At 43.7% G+C, this 20,120-nt stretch overlaps 2 protein-coding genes across 3 annotated transcripts in view; one reads left to right on the plus strand and one right to left on the minus strand.

Moving 5' to 3' along the window:
- The window catches only part of LOC148501128 (transmembrane protein 132A-like), a 195,562-nt gene extending 179,734 nt beyond the window's left edge, over nucleotides 1–15,828 (plus strand). For both annotated transcript variants that reach the window (XM_088450900.1, XM_088450901.1), the window contains one exon: nucleotides 12,473–15,828. In XM_088450900.1, coding sequence (XP_088307026.1) covers nucleotides 12,473–13,606 — 1,134 coding nt within the window. In that variant the 3' untranslated portion in view covers nucleotides 13,607–15,828. The remainder of the gene's footprint in view (nucleotides 1–12,472) is intronic.
- A 3,139-nt stretch (nucleotides 15,829–18,967) lies between these two features.
- LOC148501131 (pepsin A-like) lies at nucleotides 18,968–20,116 on the minus strand (the record flags this gene model as incomplete). Its single annotated transcript, XM_088450899.1, has 4 exons — nucleotides 18,968–19,408; nucleotides 19,535–19,633; nucleotides 19,753–19,897; nucleotides 20,067–20,116. Coding segments are annotated over 4 exons (444 nt in total), but the record flags the coding sequence as incomplete, so codon positions are not given.
- Between the last annotated feature and the right edge of the window lie 4 nt (nucleotides 20,117–20,120).

Here is a 20,120-nt window from a genome sequence, read left to right on the forward strand (position 1 = left end):
GTGCCTGGATGAATCCATAAACCCCAATGTGATGGCTGTGGACCCCATGGACCTCAAAGAAAAGGAGCTAACAAAGGTATGTCATACCATAACTCCTATTTTCTGTACGTGATGCAGAATAGTATTTAGGAGTTTTTTTTCAAGAAAATAAGTTATCCCAGCAAATTTGGGGTACTTGAAAATGGGGGTCAGCATATTTAAAAGTTGCTAAAGTGAAGTTGAAATCGTGAAAATTCCACCTGCTCACTAGTTTTTAAGTTTGAAAAAATGTTGGGGTACAAAGTCATTTTTTGGGGTGTCCTTAAGTGTTTTTTTTTTTTTTTTTTGACACAGATTACCTTTTTGGGGACTGTCTGAAGGCTGCACGGGGGTTCCCGCAACGCTGCACCCCAAAACCCCAATTCGGCACTTTTTTCCGCCTCTCATTCATAAGCGAAACTTTTCCGCCTATTACATTGCATTGACTTTCCGCCTAGGCGGAAAGTCTTTCAAATTGAATACGGGGTAATAGTCAAACAGGCGAAAATGACGTAATCGGCGAAAAGTTTCTGCCAAAAACGCGTGGAAACGGACTTTTCGCCTCAAATTGAATACGGCCCTTAGAGAGATAGTAAAGTGCTTTTCAGTATTTAGAAATAAAATATGTAATGTAACTGTTAGGGTCCTGGCAATGTCAAAATGTAATTCTTGAACTTGATTAGAGAGTACAACTGGCAAAAGGATCTTCTGTAACAGCCACCATATTATACTCTTTGAAATTTTCTCTTTCATAAACTTATGTAATTGGATTTGGTATATTATGTCAACATTCATACTTGACATGGTCAGAATGTCGACAGTGTGCTTCTGCGGTAAGTCTATCCCTAACTGTAACTCACCCTAATGCTAATGTCACCATTTTGTCCATGTTGCCATTTATGGTGTCGCCATTTCAGCCATATCAACATCTGACGTTGATATTATGAAATGTCAACATTGTAAATGTCGACTTGCTGACTGCATACTGACTTCATTCCACAACCACATTTTTTACAGAGCTCTACATGCATACTTTCCTACTCTCCCTGAATGTCAGGGAGACTCCTATGATTGCACCATATCCCCATTATATAGATTTTACATACTTACAAAAAAATAAATCAGATGTATATACATTCAAATATGATCATTTGTGCCATTCTCCTGCATTGGTTATATGGCACAATGATCCCTGTGGCTACTTGCATTTTTAAATAAGGTTTCTTATATGCGTCAAACTGTGTAACTTCTTTGGGGCCTTGTTTACATTTGGATTTAAATCAATTTTATGACACACCTCTTAGGTGGTGGAGATCACGCACACTTTAACGCCATGCACGTAGGTACTGCTTTCACAGTCTCCCTGAAATTCTTTTTCAAAATAAGGCAAGTATGTGTAAATGTTGCTTCAAAATATGTAGACAATCAGCTGATAGGAGTGTTTGTTTTCATTATTTTGATACTGCAGGTGTCTAATGCAAAGGTATTGGTCATGAGTGTTTTATTGAAAAACCTGCCAACAGAGCTGAGGGTTTTTTTATGGTTCTGAAATTTCTTAGTCAAGCTTCTGTTTAATTTATCAGTCCCAGGAATACATAATACGTACTAGGTGTATTAATCCAACCTAAAAATGTAAAAGGAGCTTTCATTTTAAAACAAATATTAAAAGTAAACACTCAAACCATTCATAATCAAAGCTTTTGCTAATACAGTGCACGGCCTGATTGCATTTACAGACTGCTTACATTTATTATAATATTTTCTCATCTTAGTAATGATCATGCTTTAATGTAATTGATCAGACCCTAGCACATTAGCTCAGAAATATACAGTATATACGTATTCTGAGCCTCCCCTCCCCCAAACAAAAGCTTGAGTCTTTGGATCTCTAGTTGGTGACATAGGACATAGGGAATAGTAAGTTCTGATTATTATCATATATTATCATTTACTTGTACAGTGCCAGCATATTCTGTTGCACTTTACAGTTGTGAATTGAATATACTGTATATTCCACTTTTGCTAGGCACAATTAACCGTACACTTTTTTTGTAGTTGTTCTTTCCAAAATAATTGCTCCGATACGTCCATGCTGTTAACTTTAGACAATTCAAAACAATTCCTGACCTTCAACACTCCATCTTCTGTGTGGCCCCCAACAGTGCAGCTCCCCTGCGTCGCTGTTAAACTGTAATGTGATGACAGCTGACTATAGTACTTATAACAGGAAAGCAGGAAAATATATGTTTAAGGTGGCGTTACATACAATAATTTAGAGTAGAACTCACATATAGGACCCCAATAATTTAATGAAAAATGTAATAAAAGAATAAATGCAAATAAGGACAACTTACATAATAAAATGAATAAATACACTACCAGCACCCAGACACCCCCTCTTACACTACCAGCACCCAGACACCCCCTCTTACACTACCAGCACCCAGACACCCCCTCTTACACTACCAGCACCCAGACACCCCCTCTTACACTACCAGCACCCAGACACCCCCTCTTACACTACCAGCACCCAGACACCCCCTCTTACACTACCTGCACCCAGACACCCCCTCTTACACTACCTGCACCCAGACACCCCCTCTTACACTACCTGCACCCAGACACCCCCTCTTACACTACCTGCACCCAGACACCCCCTCTTACACTACCTGCACCCAGACACCCCCTCTTACACTACCTGCACCCAGACACCCCCTCTTACACTACCTGCACCCAGACACCCCCTCTTACACTACCTGCACCCAGACACCCCCTCTTACACTACCTGCACCCAGACACCCCCTCTTACACTACCTGCACCCAGACACCCCCTCTTACACTACCTGCACCCAGACACCCCCTCTTACACTACCTGCACCCAGACACCCCCTCTTACACTACCTGCACCCAGACACCCCCTCTTACACTACCTGCACCCAGACACCCCCTCTTACACTACCTGCACCCAGACACCCCCTCTTACACTACCTGCACCCAGACACCCCCTCTTACACTACCTGCACCCAGACACCCCCTCTTACACTACCTGCACCCAGACACCCCCTCTTACACTACCTGCACCCAGACACCCCCTCTTACACTACCTGCACCCAGACACCCCCTCTTACACTACCTGCACCCAGACACCCCCTCTTACACTACCTGCACCCAGACACCCCCTCTTACACTACCTGCACCCAGACACCCCCTCTTACACTACCTGCACCCAGACACCCCCTCTTACACTACCTGCACCCAGACACCCCCTCTTACACTACCTGCACCCAGACACCCCCTCTTACACTACCTGCACCCAGACACCCCCTCTTACACTACCTGCACCCAGACACCCCCTCTTACACTACCTGCACCCAGACACCCCCTCTTACACTACCTGCACCCAGACACCCCCTCTTACACTACCTGCACCCAGACACCCCCTCTTACACTACCTGCACCCAGACACCCCCTCTTACACTACCTGCACCCAGACACCCCCTCTTACACTACCTGCACCCAGACACCCCCTCTTACACTACCTGCACCCAGACACCCCCTCTTACACTACCTGCACCCAGACACCCCCTCTTACACTACCTGCACCCAGACACCCCCTCTTACACTACCTGCACCCAGACATCCCCCTCTTACACTACCTGCACCCAGACATCCCCCTCTTACACTACCTGCACCCAGACATCCCCCTCTTACACTACCTGCACCCAGACATCCCCCTCTTACACTACCTGCACCCAGACATCCCCCTCTTACACTACCTGCACCCAGACATCCCCCTCTTACACTACCTGCACCCAGACATCCCCCTCTTACACTACCTGCACCCAGACATCCCCCTCTTACACTACCTGCACCCAGACATCCCCCTCTTACACTACCTGCACCCAGACATCCCCCTCTTACACTACCTGCACCCAGACATCCCCCTCTTACACTACCTGCACCCAGACATCCCCCTCCTACACTGTCAGCACCCAGAAACACCCCTCCTACACTGTCAGCACCCAGAAACACCCCTCCTACACTACCAATACTCAGGCACTCCCAGCACTGACACAATCAGCCAGCACTGACACAATCCTACTACACTACCAGCTCCCAGGCACTCCATCCAGCACCCAGGCACCACCCCCACCCTACACTACAATATATATATTGGGAGACACGACTACTACCTGCCTGGCTGCCTCTCTGGCTCTTTCTCACAGGGCAGGCAGCCAGGGAACAAACACAGTGAGATCTTACCTTGTCACTTGCAGCACAGCAGGCTCAGCTGGCAGCGCAGAGGCAGCCTTCGCGAATGAGTGAAAGGGCGCCTTGGGCGTCTCACTCACGTCGCAGCGCGGCTGCAGCACAGTCTCAGTCATTGTCTCGCGAGACCCCGACTGTGGAGAAGTTCCTCGGCGGCCGCTGTAAGAAACAGCTGAGCCGCCGAATATAGCCGCCTAAGTAATGCACTGCACGGAATCAGCAGCGATTTAAATGTAAAGCATTGTGGGGGAAGTGTGCCAATGTGTGGGGGCCCTGTCTGTGTGGGGGCCCCAGGACGACCGCCCCCTTCGCCCCGCCTATAATCCGGCCCTGACTAATTATACAGATAATATATACACATACAAAAGGCAAAACTTATATGTCTGAGCTCCCCAGCTGGGAGAAGTTAAGTTAAAAAACGAAAATGGATAGTGTGTGTAAGTCCAAACTTCTGTAACAGTTTAACCAGCTGATACAATATATCCACAAATAACTTAGTTGCCGTCTTATGTGTGCTGGGAATAAATGACTGTGTCAATAAATCCGTGAGCAGCTCGCATTCCAAATACAGCGGTGTGTGCGCTGTTGGTTTCTTCAGGAAATCAGGGCAGAAACAAGCAAACACTTTTCCACAACCATCAAAAGTTCCATTCATGCTGGGAGTAGAGATCACACAGGTGTGCATAATCACATCTTGGTAACTATAACAATAGACTTTACAGACTGCAGCATATTAACAGATATTAATAATAAACATCATTTAGTTATTGTTTGGGAAATATATCCTTTCTTCCTCCTCCACTCCACAGGAAACACTCTGGAGAGGAGAGTCTGGGCACCAAATAGTTAAACATAAATTCCCAACAGCCCATGCTTCCTCTCCTCTATACCCTGCCCACAGCCATCAGCAGCCAGTTTGAGTTTAGTGTCCGCAGAAGCGGGCACCATTTTGAGGGGGTATGCTTTAGGTGGTACCCAATTGTTTTATTTTATTTTCTCTATTTAGTACATAGGATGCCCCCACTGCCGCTCTATCACCCCAGCACTGGCGACTGGGTCATTGTCTTCGGTCGCGGACTCCACACCTCATGGAGCCGCAGCCGACACTCAGAGGGGACCAGAGGTAAGAGCAGTTCCCTGCTTGCAAGGAGCTGCGCATATGCGGTTGTTACTGCTGTTGTTGGAGACCACTGGCGGTACCAGTAGTGGGGGATCCAGCTCTCTGGCTCCGCCCAGTAGACCACCAGAACAGTGAGGAACAGGGACGCTGTTATAACAGCGGCGGCCATTTGCCCTGGGGTCTGGACCAGACGAGGGAGGTAGGCAAAGATCTGGACCAGACGATGGAGGTTAGTCCCTCCCCAACCCTGTGATGTTCTTCCTCTCAGTGGTCAGTAAGCCACAGGCAGGATCCTCTCCTCTCTCCACCTCTTCTGAGATGCTGGGCGGCCATTTTCTGCATAGCCTGCCTCAGCATAGCTCAGGGAAAGACTGGCTACTGGCTCCAGTCTCCTCATATAACTCTGGTCACGGTCCTGGGGGCCGACCCTCCAGATACGCCAATCTGAGAACCGCCTCCCGTGACTTTACTGGTTACCTCAGCACGTTTGATTACTCAAACACGATCACTGCCACCAGCAAAGGGGAACTTAAGTGCTAAACACAAGGTAAGCCTTTGCCCTTACCTGCACACACAATTATGAACACTTAGTAAAATAGGTAACATGGGCCACACGAGGCCTTGGGTCTAAGAACACAGAACCAGAACTAGAATTTTAAGTATAAGAATATCTTCAAAGCTTATGTTACAGTTACAAAGATGATGATAATTTTAAAAGGTCACACCAGTTACTCACAATTTCAAGAAAATAATAAACAATAATAATAATAATAATAAACAAGGGATGAATCACCGTTTTGATCACCTGGACAGGGCCAAACTATGGCGGAAGTGAGGTCTCTTCCTAGAGGTATGGTCGCACCCTGGCTCCTTTGCCTCCTCACGAGTAATGCAGTGTTTCATATCAAACACACATTTTTATGCCCTTTCACAGGCTGCTCTTGGTCACTAGCCCCCCACCCCCTTGGGATAGTGTTAACCCATAGCAGGGGTTAGTTAATTACTCACTCCATTCAATTTGAAGTTCAGAGACCAGGCCTGTCTCAACAGAAGAGTCAACACCTTACTGGCCTAGATGTCTCTCCTTGGCTTGTAAGCCTGACCCCATGTGGGGTTATAAATAGACCCCAGTCTTTTGATCATTGTTCCAATAAAAAAAAAAAAAACACAGACTTTAACAACTTGTACATTGGCTATAAGTAAACATTAGCCATTCAATTACTGCCCAGCCACCTGCCATACAATTTGAAAGACATACTTTTCCTACACAATATACAGGAATAGGTGCAGCCTATGAAGGTGACATAACTAGGGTTATGCTACAACTCACTCCTAGCAGCCAGGTTATATTCATAGCTGCTTCTTGCTATTAGCTGGTTTGTTGAGCACTGTTTGCCCACTTATTGCATGGTATGTGTGCATGTTAGTATTATTGTACTTTCTGCCTCTGTGTCTGTTGATACCAGTCACCTTGGGGACACCCCTGGTCAGTTGGCAAGTACAACACTATAAATATATACATAGCAATTGTACATTTATATATTTAATACTGTATTCGATGCTGTTTGCCTTCCCCCTGAGAACACACCATTGCTTAATCCTTTGTGTGTGGGGATTTCTTGGATTGCTTATAATCATGTCCAAGAGTAAGGCTTCTCAAGAAGGTGGTTGTTCCAGTGCTGCGCACTTCTAAAAAAAATGTGTCCATGTAATTTCTTCTCTGGACACAGAACATGACGACCTTTGTGTCCGTTGCTTTTCGGATCTACGGCAGGAGGTGCCTTCAGTTGCAGGATCCAGTCTGGAATCAGTTTGGGCTTCTAAGTTGCCATAGGTAATGTCACAGTTAGTAAACTGGCTTGCAGCTCCAGCGCTCACTGTTTCTACAGTTCTCCCGTCTATTGGATGCAATCCTTTACCTAGTTCGTGCAGGGGTTGGCTCAAGTTTCAGTATCCTTTCAGCAAATGCTGGACAAGGATAGATGTCCCAGGCGCAGGCCTGCTACGCACAAGAGCCCTTCGCCGCTCTCGGGGAGGTGCTGACTTTGAGGGTTCCTCTGAAAAGAAGGCTTGTGTCTCTATCACCTCAGAGTTTGAGACTTCCTCTACCCCTGAGGAGGATATGTCTCCAGTAGATGTGGAGGCTCTTATTAGGGAGGTTAATTCTGTACTCCTGATTGAATACTGAGGCCTTGGATTTAGGAGATTGGTCCGAATCCTCAAATGTCAAAAGAAGGCAGTAACTGAATTCTTTTCTTTGGCACAACTGGAGGACCTTCTACTGGAGGCATGGGCTCGCTCCAATAGACGCTTTCAAGTTTCTAAACGTATTGCTACCTTTTAGCCCCTCCCGTCTGCAGATGGGGCCAAATGGGAGACTCCTCCACCAGTGGATGCCCATATTACCAGTCTTATTAGGTTTATCTCGCCTTCCTATTAAGAACACAGCTTCCCTTAAGGATCCTACGGACAGGAACTTGAAAAATTTACGTAAGACCTTTTATATTGATGTGAGTGCTATTGCTCGTCCTGCCCTTGCATCCACTTAGCTAAAGCTGTTGGCTGCTGGGATGATGCTTTAGAGGATGGATTTGTTTGGGTACACACAGAGGAGACTTATTGTCTCTGCTGGAGCACTTTAGGGAGGCAGCTTCCTACCTGTCATGGGCAGCCATTGATACAGGGTTCTTAACATCTAAGGTGTCTGCTTCAGCCATTGCGGCTACAAGGGTTCTGTGGTTGCGCCCCTGGCGGCGGGAACAGACTCTAAGAAGGCTTCCATATTCGGGGGCATACTCCTGAGTTTGACAAAATAGTGGTTACTATGGTAGCATCTAAGTCGACCACCTTGCCTTTTGCAGCTCCACCCAGATCCAGAACATCTACTTCTCGTTCCTTTCATCCATAGGAAAAGGCCAGAGGTCAAGCTTTTTCCAGAAGCCAGGGTCCTTCTTCCAATGGCTCTATGCCCTGAGGAAAGCAGCTTTGGTCCACCAGTCCTGCTGTACAAGCCTTCTGCATGATGGGGCAGGCCTCCGCCCAGGGGACCCCAGTGTTGGAAGGTCAGCTTTTTTGTTTTTTTTCTGCAGTTTGGATGCAGACCACGACAGACGCCATCGTTTCCCAGGGCTACGCTCTAACATTTCGAAAGCGTCCCCCAACCCGTTGTTCCCCGGCACTCCAGCACAGGCAGGAAAAGCAGAAGCTCTTAACGAGTCTATTCGCTTTCTCCTGGCCTCCAAGGTAATCATTCCGTTCCACCCATCTCAGAAAGGTATGGCATTCTATGACCATCTCTTTCTCATCCAAAAGCCGGATGGCTTGGAATCTCTTCGTTAATCTCTTTGTTATTTTGGCTCTGTAACCGGGGGGATTTTATGGCTTTGTTGGCCATTCAGGATGCCTACTTAAATATTCCAATCCGAGTCAACCACCAATGCTTCCTCAGGTTTTCAGTAAGGGGTGAACACTTCCAGTTTCAGGCATTACCATTTTGTCTGTCCATGGCCACTTGTGTGTTCATGAATGTCATGACGCTCATGCCGCAGGGGCATCTGGATCTTACATTATCTGGGCCACCTTCTTCTTCTGGCCCAGTCTCTAGTTCTTCTCAGGGATCACATCCACCTGACTGTGGAGCTTGCAGTCACACAGGTGCATAATCAAATGGTGGAAATCCACATTGACTCCTTCTCTGGAAATGCTCCACTCACATTATTGGACTCCAGAACTCAATGGGTCTTCCTTCCATCAAACAATATATTGGCTCTGCAGTCCAGGATCTGCACCTTCCTGAGCCAGCATAGGGTGTCCATACACTCCTGGATGCAGATCTTGGGGTCTATGGTCTCCACCTTCGACATGGTGGAGTACGCCCAGTTTCACCCCCGGCTGGTCATTCTGATATGGTCTAACAAATTTCCCCTGAACCTCAAGTCACAAAGGCTCATTCTCCCATGAGAGGTTTGACACTTTCTCCTGTGGGGGCTCCAGCGCTCGCACCTGGACAGGGGTTGTCCTCTTTGGATTCAGGACTGGGTCCTTCTCACCACCGATGAAAGTCTTCAGAGGTAGTGACATGTCTTCATACTTTCCAGGGTCGTTGGACGTCTCAAGAGAGTCAATTGTCAATATCTTGTAGCTCTGCGTGGAGTTCAGGGGTCTTTGCCAGGTGCAGTCTCTTCTCTCCAGGGGCATCTGTCAAGGTACAATCAGACTAGGCAACTGCGTTCGTGTACATAAACCACCAGGGTGGCATTGCTGTGCCGTGAAGGAGGTTAGCCGCATTCTCCATTGGGCAGAGCAACATCTCCTGGCACTGGCTCTCCTGGCTGTCTTCATCCCCAGAGTTCAGAATTGGGAGGCAAATTTCCTGAGCCACCAGGATGTTCACACAGGCGAATAGGTGCTACATCCGGACATCTTTGAGCTAGTCCATTGTTGGGGACTACCGGACATAGAAATTATGGGATCTTGTCACAACCATCAGTTTCCGAGATACTGCTCCCACACCAGGGATCCCAGCGCACTCCTTGGTGGTTCCATGGGAGTTTCCTCTCATACACATCTTCCCTCCAGTCTCGATGATTCCTTGGGTCCTCCGCAAATTCAAGCTTGGGGGAGACATGGTGATACTGGTGGCGCCAGATTGGCCACAGCGTGTGTGGTATACAGATCATCTGGGCCTTTCCATAGACACCCAGCTGCATCACCCCCTGCATCCGAATCTTTGGTCACAGGGCCCATGCTTCCACTCAGGTCTACCAGTTAAGATAGAAAAAAAAGGGGGGTTAACCCCTTATTGTTCCTCAGCACACTGAATTATACTTGCAACAATATATGAAGTCTATATGTGAATAGGAATTCAGAGATATTAGTTGCATGCATTTGCAAATACATGGGAAGCTGCTAGGCCGTGTCACGGCTTCTCTGTCACTAGCAGTCCCTATCACTAAGGGGTTCACGTCCGTGGAGCAGGGCACCCCAAAAAATGTCCAGCCCAGGGCATCACACAAAAAAAATGAATAAGAGTGACAGTAAAGTGTAAAGTATAGATGTGTAAGACTAATTAATATGTGTAGAAAAAGGGGTTCTAGTAGTGCTATTTGGAGTTCCCATGGGTGACTTCCAGGTAAGCTGGCTCTTAATTTGGATGCATATATGTACGTGCCTTTATCATGAGGCCTTACATTTGTCAAAATATATATGTGCCTTTATTATGATGCATATGATTGATATATATTACAATTGGGGTGAGCGTTTGGGCATAGGGCCCCCGAGTCTACTCTGGCTGGGCCTCCTCATGGCATCACCACTTAATACACATAGTTACCTTTCATATTTCATGTTTGTCTTTTATTCATGTAATTTTTCACATATATTTTTAACCCCTTTTTCAACACTTATTAATTTGTCTTACACATCTATACTTTACTGTCACCCTTCTTCCTTTTTTCATGTGATGCCCTGGGGGGGGTCCTGGGCTGGACATTTTTTGGGGTGCCCTGCTCCCCGGACGTGAACCCCTTAGTGTTAGCGACTGCTAGTGACAGAGAAGCCGTGACGTGGCCTAGCAGCTTCCCATGCATTTGCAAATGCATGCAACTAATATCTCTGAATTCCTATTACCTTATAGTCTTCATATATTGTTGCAAGTATAATTCAGTGTGCTGAGGAACAATAGGGGGTTCAACCCCACCCTTTTTTTCTACTTGGTATGACCCCTTCCTTTCATGCACCTGAATAATACTGCCAGATTGATTGAGCAGCTTAAATTTTTTGTTTGTTGCTACCAGTTAAAATGTATCATTGACTCCTAACTTTAAGGGGGAGTATTCAAATAGGTGTAGGGTTTTGGGCACAAAAAAAATGTAACTGGAAGGGGAGGGGATGGGGGGTGCTGGGAAAGTCCATTCAGCCTGTTGCCCAGGATTACCGACTGCACAACCCCGCTTACTGCCACCCATCACCTCTCCTCACCTCCTGCAGACATGTGACACACACACACACAAAAAAAAAAAAGACGGAGGAAGACTGCAGCATGTAGGGGCTGCGGCGGAGGAGGACGTCGCTGCCAGAAGTTAAGTGATTATGGAATAATTGGTAGACTACACAAATGATAAGTCGATGTCAAACACATTATACAAATTAAGACAACAGTCTGTGCCCCCCCCCAAACACCCCAATTTATTGCGCATCATCCTGTCTCCACAAAATGATTGACAATTAGATGTTTGAAATAGAAAAATACATCGCAACCATAGGCATATTTGTAATGTGTGCAGGGTATACAGTGGACACAGGGTATTCAGGGGGGTCCGGCACTTTCACACTTCTTCTGCAGTGCCATCTTCCGGGTGACCTGTTCCCAGTGACATCTTTGTGAAGATGGCACTGCGTAGTAAAAGCAAAGACTCTGTGCACTGTGCCTTAACCTTTACTCTCTTGTGCGCATGTGGCGAAGGAGAGAGAACCCACTTGCCAGCACAATGTGATATGTGGGGGGCCTGCTGCGCAGTAATACGCCCCTGACCACAACACTAGCATTACTGCTCATTTTAACCCTAGTACACATGTAATGGTTATGTACATAAAGCACTCCGGTAAAGATCATTGGACTTTTTAAAGTCCAGTTATGTTCTTAAGCACACAAAACAATCTTTGCCACAGTGCAAAAGCACAATTTAATAATAATATATCATCATCCTTTACTGTATACACAGAAGATAATGTGCTTTGTTTTTATGTTTGTTTTGTTGTTAAGTTAAAAATGCAATGCAGTTTTAAATGCCAATAGGAGACCGGCCTTAGCTTCGCTCTTAAAAAGTTTGATACTATTCTACTGATTTTATTATTTTTCTCAGATCAATTTTTTTTTCAGTTATAGATAGTCTTATTGTATATATTGTGTATACTATATTTATTAAAGTTGTGTAATGTATTTTATTTGGAATAGAAAAAGTTCCCCTACTTAGTTAGTGTAAGAGCTAAAATGTTAACGTCCGAGTGTACTGTAACTGATTAATATGGATTAACAATGTGCTCTCTTGTTTTGTGTCTTTTTAGGAAGCTGTCCTGTGTGTTTGGATGCTGTTCAGTGATATGTCTGTCGCTCCAATCACCCTTTATAACCCACTGGAGTTGTCATTGTCTGTTGTGTCCTCTGATCCCTCTGTCCTCTCAGTTCGTCGACCAGTGGTGTTTGCAAGCTCATTGCCCTTGCCAAAGTTAATTTTTGAGAGTCCTGGTGAAGGGCCTCTACTACGCATGTCTCTCTTTCTGCCAGAGCAGTGTCGAGAAGGAGAGTTTTCAGGATTGCTCAGTGCTGGGTATGTTCGAGTTACATTTCCAAAGAATGGAACAGAAAGCGGTGACTATCCTGGCAGTGACATAATACAGGGTGACAGTGACCTAATCACCAGAGATGGTGACATAAAGTCAAATGCCAACAGTGTTATTCCAGGGACCAGTGACATAATTCTAAGGAGTGGTGACCCCACCATTGAAAATGATGAGTCTCTTTCTGGCTTGGATGATATTGTCACAAAGCGGTGGGGAATACCAGGCTTGGAGGAAGGACTTTATGGGCTTCTTGCCATCTTCTCGCTGCTAACTCTCCTCTTCTTTCTGAGTTGCTTAGCTTTTATCAGAAGGCACAGGAAAAAATCAGCACCTGAGGGACTTGGAAATCCTGAAGCACCAAATTGGGTGTGGTTGGAAGGGCCAGAAACTGATGTAACAAGGACCCAAGGAGGAGTGGGTGAGGAAGAGCAGGAAACAGGGCAATGGGAAGGAAGAGAGAAGGGACCACAAAGTCTGACCAGTACTTTTCATCCAGTGAGAAACTCCCAAGGGGCTGAGACAACTAGTGGCCATTCACCTGATGTCCGATCCTTCTCCACACCTGCAAACCATTCTAGGGCCTGCTTAGAAGCCAAAAGAAATGAGATTATGTCTTTCAGAACACCGCCACAAGGTGCAACAAGAATTGAAAAAGTGTCTGATGATCCATCAGTGCGCTCCATCTTGGTTGCTAGTGAAGAGGATATTATGTGGGTATGCAAAGACATGGGTATGAGAGAACCTCAAGAAATCCTGAGCTACATGGAAAGGATCAGGGGAGATCAAGAAGACAGAAAGAAAGGTGGGCCAAGGGGTAAAGGAATGGTGGATGTAGTAGGGGCAAGTGTAAGAAGATAGACCTAGTTCATGAACATAAAGCATTATGGTAACAAAGATTAAGCATCAGACTGTTTAGTAAGATGAACTTTCTGAGAAGATCCATCGCTCATCTTTGGAGTCCTGTGCTGCAACTTATATATAATATATTTTATGTTCCAGTATTATGCAAGAGATTTGAGAATAAGGAGTGAGAACCTATACTCTCTTGTAATTAAGCAATGGATAGTTTGATTGCTAAGCACATGCTATTTCCATAGGTCTAGTACTGTGAATGGTAAAATCAAGAAATCAACATACCAAGGGCCGTATTCAATTAGATACAAAAAGCCGTTTTACGTGAAAAATTATTGCCGATCGTGGCTTTTCGCATCGCCGGAACTTATCTCCAAATTCAATTCCAGACGATTTTTGCATACGTGGAAAGTCAAGGAAATGTAATAGGTGAAAAAGATTTGCCTCTGAATAGCAGGTGAAAAGAAGTGCAACATTTTTATTTTGGGGTGCAAAGGTGGGGAAACCACTCAGAACCCTTAGGACAGCCCCCCGAAGGACAACTGTGTCAAACAATTAAGGAAAAAAAAACTTAACACCCAAAAAAAGTACTTTCATTTTGGGGGCAAAAAAGTACAAAGTGGGGGGACAAGCATAAAAACTAGCGAAATAGATTTCTTGGGGGTCTACAAGGGTCAGGTGTTTTTAGGATTGCAGGTGCATGCAACAGGTGCGTTTTTCATGTTTTTTAAAACTTCACTTTTGAGACTTTAAAATATGCTAGCACCCATATTTAAGTACCCCAAATTCGGCAGGACTACTTATTTTTACCCAGAAAACTGCTTAATGCCATTCTTCACCACTTTTACAATGTCGCTAATAACCAGGATTTTAAACAACTTCAGTAGCCCAAACCGTTTTATTAGGGGTATTCGGACACATGTACAATGATCCCTAATATTAGTGCTTTTTTTTTTGGGGGGGTGGGGGTTCAGGCTGATTTCCCCAATTCTGACTACTTTCCACCTGTTCCACATTCGCCGCTTGCCATTTTCGCCTGGTTTGTAGTTGAATAGGGTGAATAGCGGGGACGCGCACGATAAGTTTCCGTGTCCAAAACACGCAATGTAGGCAAAGTCTGGCAGGCAAAACCTTTTCGCGGATGCAAAACTAATTAAATACGGGCCCAAGTTTGAAACAGAATGAGGAATTTTGGGGTGTGTATTCAAAGTATAGGTAGGGTTAAATGCATATGAGTAATGTGATGTACATGGATCCAAATTTGCCTGGGAATCTACACTATAGTTACTAATGCCACTTCTATACCAAAGTTCGGGGTCTGATGCGGGGATTCCAATCTGGTTCAGATCCGGAACTTACCCCTTTCATACTGCGGCGCCGTCCCAGGATATTCCCGAGTCGGTGCCTTTCACACCGGAGTCGGGTCTGCAGTGACCCAGCGTTGCAGTGGACGCTTAAAGATGATGTCTTCTCCAAGCGATACGGAAGCCGGACAATGGAGTGGCCTGCGGCACGATCCGGGTCACGGTGACCCAGAACGTGCCGTTTACACTGCAGGGTGCCACGAAAACGACCCGTGCCAACCCTAAAAAGTACCAGAGTTGGATCCCCAGGTCCCTGGACTCGGATGGTTCCCGTTACACAGACAAAAATCCTGGGTTGATGCACATCAACTCTGGTGTTTTAGGTCACTGTGAAAGGGGTATAAGATTGCTTTAAGTTATTTGATGATTAACTCATTAATAAATAACTTGCAATTCATTAGCACCTAATGACAATTACAGAATTAAAATTCAAGCAATTAGTCAGTTTATGTAACTGAACTTCAGTGTTATAGAGTGTGATTATCTATCTGTGTTTGACAATATACCAGATCAAGATTACTTTGGACTCTTGGCAGTGCATTTTCCAGGCAATCAGCATTTTGGGTACCCTGCTAATTTTAAAAAGTAATTTGAGATATCTGTATATACATGGCCTGTGTGGTTTATTAAAATGGGCATACATGCTGCTGTTAGCTTGTTCAGCGTAACCATTGAATAACTGGATTTGTAGCTAATTTGGAGATGCACATTGGTTGATAATTGGACAGGTTCCGAGGTATTCGTGGACAGACTGGGAAAACGTATAACTATAGACTCCTATTTACATGTACGTTAAATTGTTGTCAAGAATATCTCAAACTCATAAGGTCAGTCACTCTAAAGCTGGCCATCCACTATACAATTATCTGTCAGATATCTGTCCAATCTGGCTGGTTGAAATGAAAACCTGGTAATGTATGGGAGCAAATGACAGTCAATCATATGGTTTTTAACACTGAAAAAAGGACAAACAAATTGTTTAAATTGGTTACATTTGTGTGTTTTAAGTTTATCCAATTTGTCTGAACGACCATGTTTGGCAGTTTTCCAGTGTTTGTGAGCATATGGACTATTGTCATTTGCTCCAATACATTACCAGGTTTTCATTCCAACCAGCCAGATTGGACAGATATCGGACCGAAAATTGTATGGTGGATGGCCAGCTTTAGGCTATACCATACTGCCCAATCAAAATTTCGTCTGATTTTTTTTTTTTCTGGTAGCCTGCAACTGCATCCTTACAGTTTCATGCCTTAGGTGCTAGCCTATATTACCTTTCGTGTAATCTGGAGCGAGTTTGATGATGTAAGCACAGAGAATCTGCATCTACCTGACAGTCACAAGTGTTCTTATTCAATTATTTTAGGTAGATGTATTAATAAGTGTTTTTTTTATAATATTGTATTTATTAAAGTTGAATGAGGCAATAGAAAACAAACAGTATTTACAACTTAATCTTGCAAGAGTCGATTTTTAAAATCTACATTAGTCACTTGTTATAATTGTTAGAAATGTCAGCTTTTATGGTTTTTGATAATATACTATACAAAGGTAGATATTTGTGAACAAGTGACTATGATGTAGATTTAATTCATTCTGACTGTAACATGGAGAACATTCAGTAGTGCAGTGGTTACCAAAAAGCAGCCCATAGGCTCCTTAGGTCCCCTCTAAAATGAACAATCCATAATGGGAAGAGTTAAAATATATTCTAATAAAGGGTCTATCCTCATAGACTCCACTCACAATATACAGAATTTGTCAGAGCTAGTAAAATTTTAACATAATTAACACATTGCTTAGCTTAGTGCAGTGGTCCCCAAACTGGATAGCGCATGGCACCTGCAGGGATGCTACAGGTGGGTGGTCCAGGACCAAATCAAATTATTAATGATAAAATACGTGGACAAACAGAAGCGCAACCCTGTCCACCACCACATAACTGAACATAAGGTAAGCACACATTACTTAATTAAATATTTTTTGCAATAAGAAACATTTGGCCTAGGGGTGCCATTAAAAATTCTGATACTCTAGGGCACAGGTTCTCAAACTCTGTCCTCAGGACCCCAAACAGTGCATGTTTTCCAGGTCTCCTAATAGAATTGCAAGTGAAATAATTAGTTCCACCTGTGGATCTTTTAAAATGTCAGTGAGTAATGAATGCACCTGCTGGGTGACCTGGAAAACATGAACTGTGTGTGGTCCTGAGGACCGAGTTTGAGAACCACTGCTCTAGGGTGCGGTGATTAAAGAAAGTATGGGAACCACTGGTTTAGGGGAAAGAGTGCAGTAATTCTGATATCAAAGTTCAGTCATACAGGCTGTGCTGCAGTGAGCCATGATTGCATGAAGACCCTCAACTATATCTTCTCTTCTGAATTAGAGCCACCAAGGAGATATTTGACATAAAAATGCATTCACTAGGATTATCCCCCTTACATCTGTTTGTTTTTGCATTTAAGGCTTTTATCTGCTGTACATAACTAAAATGGTGTAATAAAGGAAGTGACTATTATAGAAAATTACACAATTTGTTCTAAAACTGTCCTTTTGGAATTTAAGTTTTGTACATCGCATACCTAAAAGAAAATAAATATTCTGTGTGTATAATAATCTACAATAGATAAACTCAGTTAGGGTTACCAGATTAAGGCTGGGAGAGAGATAAACTTGTAAAAAATAAATTACCAACCAATCTGCTCCGATCATTTTTTAAACACAAAATGTAATTTGGAAGCTGATTGGTTAGTACTTTATATCTCACAAGTTTATCTCTCAGCTTTGATAAATACCTCCCAGAATCTGGTAACCCTATGCACAGACTAATTTATATGTTTTGGTCCTGTAGTGGCAGCTTTCCACTGATGTATTTCATGGGAATATTTACTTAAGTGTTCATTAATACATTTAAATAATAAAATAATACCAAATCTGTGAGGTTTCATAAGAGCAATAAACAGGAATGGGCTGAGGAAATGTTTGGTGCCAATTACATTTGCCCTACTGTTCTCCTGCTTGTTTTGTTGTTACATTTATTGTATGTGCCATATATTACATATTATTCACAACTTTGATTCATGCTTATTAATCTGCCTCTCTGATAACGCTGTAATTGTTACTTTATTGAAAGGAAGTACAGCAAAGTCACATGACAAGTAGCCAAGGCCAATAAAGCACAAAAGTTAACCATGTATTGTAATAAATATTTATAAACGCCTATATTACTGTCTGCTCATTCTTAAATTGTTTCCAGGATTTATTTATTTTATTTTTTTAATTTTTTATAACTACATACTTGTGGTGATTATTTTGTTCCAGGACACACATTGTGTGTCTGGTTTTACAAATTGGTAATTTCAACAGGGGCCGTTGAAGTGTTGAAGTTGGCTGCGTCTCAGGAACTGCACACAATCCTATAGGGTGTGACATTGTTAGCAGCTTCCAATTGGTCCTCAGAGACCTTGCAGCTGTCTTCTTTGGTCCATAGGTTCACACACCACCAACTGGCAGACTAGTTCTGCTGGTCAACAATTTTAACTAGTCGCTTCGCAGGAAATGAGGAGACCTTCAAAAAAATGCTTCAGTGTGCAGCTGCTCCATTAAAATTAGAATTTAACTTGATGTAAGCTTTTATTTATCAAAGTGCCAACCAGTGAGCTTCTAGCTGTCATTTTTAAAACAGCCTGTAACTTGACAGGAGCTGATTGGTTGGTACTTTATCTCTTTCCACTTAATCTCTCTCCAAGGTTTAGTACATAGACCCTTGTGTTTGAAAAATGACAGTTTGGAGCTGATTAGTTGGTACTTTTATCCCTCTCCAAGCTTAGATGAATCTCTTTCTAGTAAAAAGCTGATAATGCTTCTGGAGTAACAAAGCTATTTCAAATAGATGCCTTAAATTAGACTAGGGACTCAGAGGAATGTATTGAATGCTTAACACAAAATTCACAACAAAATCACATGGATGATCTGGTTTTACATATACTTAAAAATACTTTAGAAAATGGAAGTATCCACTCCCAGATTTTAATTGCAAGTTGGACAATATTCGTATTGCTCAGAGACTTTTATTCAATGACATGATCCAATTGTCACAATTCTAACACAACACAAATAAAAGTTTGAATAGTATTGCTTGTTTAACTGGACAATAAGTTATGCACAGAAACGGTTTCCTCCTTATGGTAAAAGTGTAAATGAAACCGTTATGAGAATCAATAACAATGTACAATTTCTGGCAGTGTGTGACAGTCTGCATAGACTAAGGGACGGACGGGACCTGAACTAGTCTTTATGCGATTGGAGCCAATGCTACATAATTATTGGCTCTGTCAAACACCACATAGTATTCACGGATAAATACATCTCCCAGGATCCACAAGTCTCCAGAGTTAGTTGGCAGATTCATGGCCTGGAAGCCACTGGTGCATCCCTGTTGATTCTGTTGTATAAGAAAGTATGTTAGGTCTGGGAACATCTTGTCACATACTAGCAACAGTTTAGCCAAGCTCACCACAAATGTGAAATACTGTATATGTTATTTGCTAATGAATGTTGGGCAACCTACCTGACGCACGTAGGCACTGGCTGGCAGTGGGAACTGAACACCATTGATGGTAAAAACAATAGTTGGCATGTTGCTGATGCTGTTGCAATTGATCACATACTAAGAGCAAGATAGAAAGATGCATCCATCACTGATAATTGGGATGAAAACCTTTACAGCAATATCACAGCAACTTTATGGTGACCACAAGAGTCTCCACCTCATATGATTAATTTCACCTGTCCATTTGAATCCTGGCTTGCTCCTATGTAGTACTGAATATTGGCAATGGGAGTTGATGGTCCAGCCAGCAGGGAGGTACCAGTATCAACAATTGCTTGGCAGGATCCGCTGCAAGCGACGACCTGCCCATTGATAGATATGCTGTTTACAGGGAGGAAAAAGAAGGTATACATTGTTAAGTGCTCCACTTTTACCTTCTTTGTTTGTTTATCTACCAGAAAAAAAATATATATAATAGTCCTTTCTATTGTAACTTGAGCATAAATTTCCAGAGATTATTAGGAGCCCTGAGCTGAGTGTAGCAGCTCACCTGTCCACTGTTATCTGCCAATATGTTTCAGCTGTCAGCGGGACCCAGTTTAGA

The sequence above is a fragment of the Taudactylus pleione genome, unplaced genomic scaffold, assembly GCF_031769625.1.
Source record: "Taudactylus pleione unplaced genomic scaffold, aTauple2 ptg000534l, whole genome shotgun sequence".
NCBI lineage: Eukaryota > Metazoa > Chordata > Amphibia > Anura > Myobatrachidae > Taudactylus > Taudactylus pleione.